General features: G+C 47.8%; 1 protein-coding gene across 1 annotated transcript; it reads left to right on the top strand.

Moving 5' to 3' along the window:
• The first annotated feature begins 2,762 nt into the window (after positions 1-2,762).
• On the top strand, positions 2,763-3,437 carry LOC119398767 (uncharacterized). Its single transcript, XM_037665584.1, has one exon. The coding sequence runs from the start codon at positions 2,763-2,765 to the stop codon at positions 3,435-3,437; it is 675 nt and encodes a 224-aa protein (XP_037521512.1).
• Positions 3,438-4,822: the final 1,385 nt, after the last annotated feature.

Raw genomic sequence — 4,822 nt, 5'->3', positions numbered from 1 at the left:
CCACGCATGTCGGTACCATGACGGATAATACCACCAGTTCAGGTTTTCCTTCCTCAAAAAACTCCGGACAAAGAACATGCAGCAGATGCCATCAAAATATCAACTATATCGAATTATTTTAATATGCAGAAAAATGGCATGGCACCTGCTGTGAAAGCCCTATTATATCTTTCTCAACTGAAATGCGCCACTGTGATCTTAATGTTTCGGAAAATTCGGCAGTGGTGACAGCATCTGAAGATTAGTTGTCCATGATCAGTGACACAAGAAGCACATGAAGGGGGGTGGTGTCAAGATATGAGGAAGCTTGCACACTTGAGCTGGCAACACTTCACCAGTAGACAGTAACTGTTAATTAAAAAAATTATTAAAAGTTTGTATTCACATGGATGATATAATGTGTGAGTGGTACAGGTTTTCCTTATTTTTGCCATTCTTGCCTGGCGCCATCCACATGGGTCCAGGTACAGAAGACAAAACATCACTCCGTGCTTCCCATTCATGGCGCACAAATGTGACTGATTTTGAAGAAAAGCAATCCTGTTGTGCAGGACATGAAATGCATCAATTTGTGAAGGCGAATGCAAGACGTTATGAGATTGCCAGGAGTGTGCCAAAGTGCATTTTAGAGCCCTCTGTAAAAGAGGACACCTGGTGTCACGACATGTAATTGCGCTAGTACATACCTTTATGCTCATGTGCTTTCATGTCTTTTTACGCTTGTGTGCAAAGTGTTTGTCCTTACTTAAAATCTAAGGAGGCTGCAGGAAACTGCTGAGAAAATGTATGTGTGAAGTAAGGCCCTACTTCCACGTTCATGTAAACACAGTTTATGGTTAAAATGCCAAATATTTGCTGTGTCAATTCACTAAACACATAGGAGGTACAGACAAGATGGCAAGCAGACGTTGAGCTGACGACATGGCATAAATTAATGCATATTTAGGAACATTTGGCATTTCTGTCGGCAAATGAATCATGCGGCTTCCCCAGTACAGCAAGAAACTATTCACATAGAGTACAGTATTCCAGATGCTACACATAATATGAGTTATGTAAGAACCAAGGATGCTAGGGCGTTGTATCTAAAAAGCTTTCGAAGCAAAAAAAGAAATATACAGCTTTCCCATTACCTGACCTTCTGTTGCGGTTTGTGCACTCTTTTTTCTTGATTTGCCGTAGCGCATGTACTATGTGTTGACATGGAAGTCGACAACATGAAGGAATCCCGTGTGACCGGCACCGTATATTTGAAGCAAAAAGAGATGCCGACCAGACCAAACAAACGTTTATCACGTTTCGGCGTGAAGTCCGGAAGCCTTGTTGACAATGAATGCATCAGCAGAAGCAGTTCATTTAAATATGTGATAGAAACTGCTGCAAAGACCTCGCATTGATCAGGTTTAGATTGCTGTTGTTAAGATTAACTCTTTTACAAGTGGTCTGTATGATAAGCGATTCCATATGTAGCCAAGATGCCGTCACTTTTTCTGTTGTGGCGATTCTTTCGTTGGTCCAATCAATCTTGTAGTCATTCATCACGGCGTGTTCTCCTGAAGCTTTGTTGCGAACGCTTGTATTATTTACATCACAGGCATGCTGTTGCATACGCTTCTTGCAGTTTCCTGACACAGATGTGAACACCCTTGTAGTCTGCTCAAGGTACCTAGTAACCTACACTGGGGACACGCTCCCTGGGCAGGTGATCCTTCACTCTCATAAGTTGACGGTACGAACTTTCGGGTGGAATCTGTACCATGTACATGTCATACTCACGTAGGACATTTGCCAAATATTCGTTTTTTCAAGAAATATAGGGTACGGGGGCTTGCTTCGTAGAGGAGGGGGCCAGCAGGAAGCAGGCGCGTAAATGTGTACCCGTCATGACAGTTGACAGTCTATTGCACTGCTAAAGTGCCTAGGGTATCCAGAGTGAGCGAGGTCATTCCGTACCTTTGCCATGCCTGCATCATGTGGCTTTGAGCCCAATCTTTTGGCACGCTGCAGCAGCGTGCTGACAACAGCCCTCTTGTTGGAAGCGGAGTGCACAGAGGTGAAATTCAACTGCCATGACAATGACACCTTGACGCACCTCCTCCCTGCTGGCCCCCGCCTCTACGAAGCGAGCCCCTGTACCGCATATTTCTGCAACAAGCGATTGTTTGGCACATGTCCGACGTGAGTATTACATGTATGTGGCACCAATTTCACCCAAAAAGATGCGCCATCAACTTGTGAGAGTAAAGGACTGCCTGCCAAGGGAGCATTTCCCCAGTGTAGTTTACTAGATACCTTGGCAGACTGCAAGAGTTTACATCGGAGAGTCAGGAAACTACAAGAAGCGTCTGCAGCAGCACGCTCATGGCAAAAATAAGAGCGTCCACAACAACGCTTTAGCTGAACACGCCGTGATGAATGACCACAACATTGATTGAGACAACGCAAAAATCGTCACAACAGAAAATATGGCAGATATAAAAACCACTCCTTTATTTTCTACATGTAGCTGTTTGAGAGAGGACGCTGTTGGAAATTGTGCGCGGCGCGGACAGAAAGACGAAGAAGAGGAGTAGTGGGGCAGAGGCTGGGAGTTTTGAACTGTTGTTACGTACGCCATGTTGGGACGGTATCGCGCAGTGCACTAATAAAGGCTGCAAAGGAGATTTCCCACATCGTTTTGGTGCCGAAACCCGGGAAGCCACGGCCTTCATCCCACGAGCTGTCGCTTCCGATGTGGGACGTCTTCCTGCCACCAGACCATCATGGAGCGTGCTAAGAACAAGCGGGCGTCGCGTCGATCCCAGAGTACGAGGATTGTGAATGAGGTAAATCAGACCGTACAGTCAGACCAGCTCGAGCTCTCGACGCTTCACATCCTCCACAGCCGGTTAAATGCGGTCCAGACGGAGTTAGCTGCGCTGAACGCCGAGTTGGAAACCTTCCTGACAGACGAGCAGGTGGCAGAAGACTACGATTCCGTCATGGAATATGAAGACGCTGCTACCAGCGCTTTGGCCCTGCTCGAACACCACATGAACAGGCTCAAGGTTTCCTCACCGGCTTCGACGGCGCATCCGCCTGCTACCTCTACTGGGGAGGACCCACCAGCGACCTGGGAGAGGGAACCGACGCGACCTCAACGTGAGTTTGGTGCACGATTGCCCAAGTTAGAAATTTTGCGCTTTGACGGCAGTTTAACTCGATGGCAGCCGTTTTGGGATATGTTCCGGCACTCCGTACACGATAACCCGAGCTTGTCCAACACAGATCGGTTCCGCTATCTTGTGTCTTTACTCGACGGAGCCGCTGCTCAAGCCGTCGCCGGAATTCAGGTCACAGATTCATCTTACCGCGACGCACTTGACCTATTAAAACAAAGATTTGGGAACGCCAAGCTAATCGAGCACAGGCACCTGGAGAGGCTCCGCACACTATAACCCGTCAGGTCGTCGAGGGACGTATCAGACTTGCGGAAGCTGTACGACGAAGTACAAGTAAACCAGAGAGGACTCGCGAACATTGGAGTTAGCGCTATGTCATACGCAACCATGCTGAGCGAGATATTGCTGAAAGTATGAAAGTTACAGTGAAAGGACATCTAGTGCGAGATTGTCGCCACAGAGTGCAGTGCAAATTATGTAAACGTCGGCATGCATCGGCAATGTGTACCTCAGGAGCTACTGAAGGTACTGGTAGAGAAACCGAAAGTACTTCGGATGCTGCTATGCATGTGAACAATACGACTCCTGGACTCGCCACCGACGTTCTTATTCATAATTGTCGCGCTTGGCTGATGACACCGACGCATTGCTGCTGCGTACGTTGTGTTCTTCACAACGGCAGTCAAAGAACGTTTCTGAGAGAAGATGTTTGCAGGAAGCTCAAGCTCACTCCGATTCGGGAAATGGATTTGGTGATCAGCTCGTTTGGACGACAGCGATACTAACTTACTCAACGCGCGAAGGTTGTCACCGTTACGCTTCGGAGCCAACACGACAACACTTCTGTACAGATAGAAGCCGTCGTCGTTCCTTTCATCTGCGATGACATAATTGAAGCTCCGAAAACGAAGAAACTGCGCACAGTCATCGTCGCAGAAGGCAAACCATTGGCGGATGCAGTTGTCTTCCCAAGCGTCACCTGCGAACCCGGAGTAAGTCTCCTAATTGGATCCGACCAGTTGTGGAAGCTCATGCCCAATAACAGCGAAGTCCGGTGCGACTCAGATAACAGAGCGTTAATCGCCATTAAAACAAGCATGGGGTGGACTCTCCAAGGACCATCGTCCGTCGAGGGACAAGGCGGACAATATACCGCAGCCATATCTGCGTGCTACGAACAGACGTGCACCAGAAGGAGGACCTCTCTTACCCCTTACCACGGATATGGGAGGTGGATGTTATTGGCATTGTTGAAGAGCCATTTCCGAAACAAGAAGACGTCGTCCTAGAAAGGTTTACCGACACAATCGAATTTCGAAATGGTCGCGATAAAGTACCCTGGAAATCAGCAGAGTATACCTTGGTTGATAATACCATAGTCGCCATTTCGCAGAAGGAAGCAGTTGAACGTTACGACAGAACTAAGAGGCAACACAGGAAAGACAGACATGCCGAGGAGATCGCCGAAGATAAAAGGTCCGAAGAAGTAATCCGCGAGGCATCAAAGACAAGAAACACAGTTGGGTTTGACGCCTCTTTGTACGGAACAGGAGAGTTCTCTTGTAGTGGCCAACTTGAAGAGGGAGTTGTGGACCGAGACACTCTTTGTGCCAAACCTTCCCTCGCCAGTGCAACAACTTCGGATGACGTGAGAGGTAGCG

Source organism: Rhipicephalus sanguineus, chromosome 7 (assembly GCF_013339695.2).
Source record: "Rhipicephalus sanguineus isolate Rsan-2018 chromosome 7, BIME_Rsan_1.4, whole genome shotgun sequence".
Classification (NCBI taxonomy): domain Eukaryota; kingdom Metazoa; phylum Arthropoda; class Arachnida; order Ixodida; family Ixodidae; genus Rhipicephalus; species Rhipicephalus sanguineus.
This window is presented reverse-complemented; position numbering and strand designations above follow the sequence as displayed.

Coding starts and splice junctions, on each gene's coding strand:
- LOC119398767 (XM_037665584.1), top strand. CDS start 2,763: ATGGAGCGTGCTAAGAACAAGCGGGCGTCGCGTCGATCCCAGAGTACG.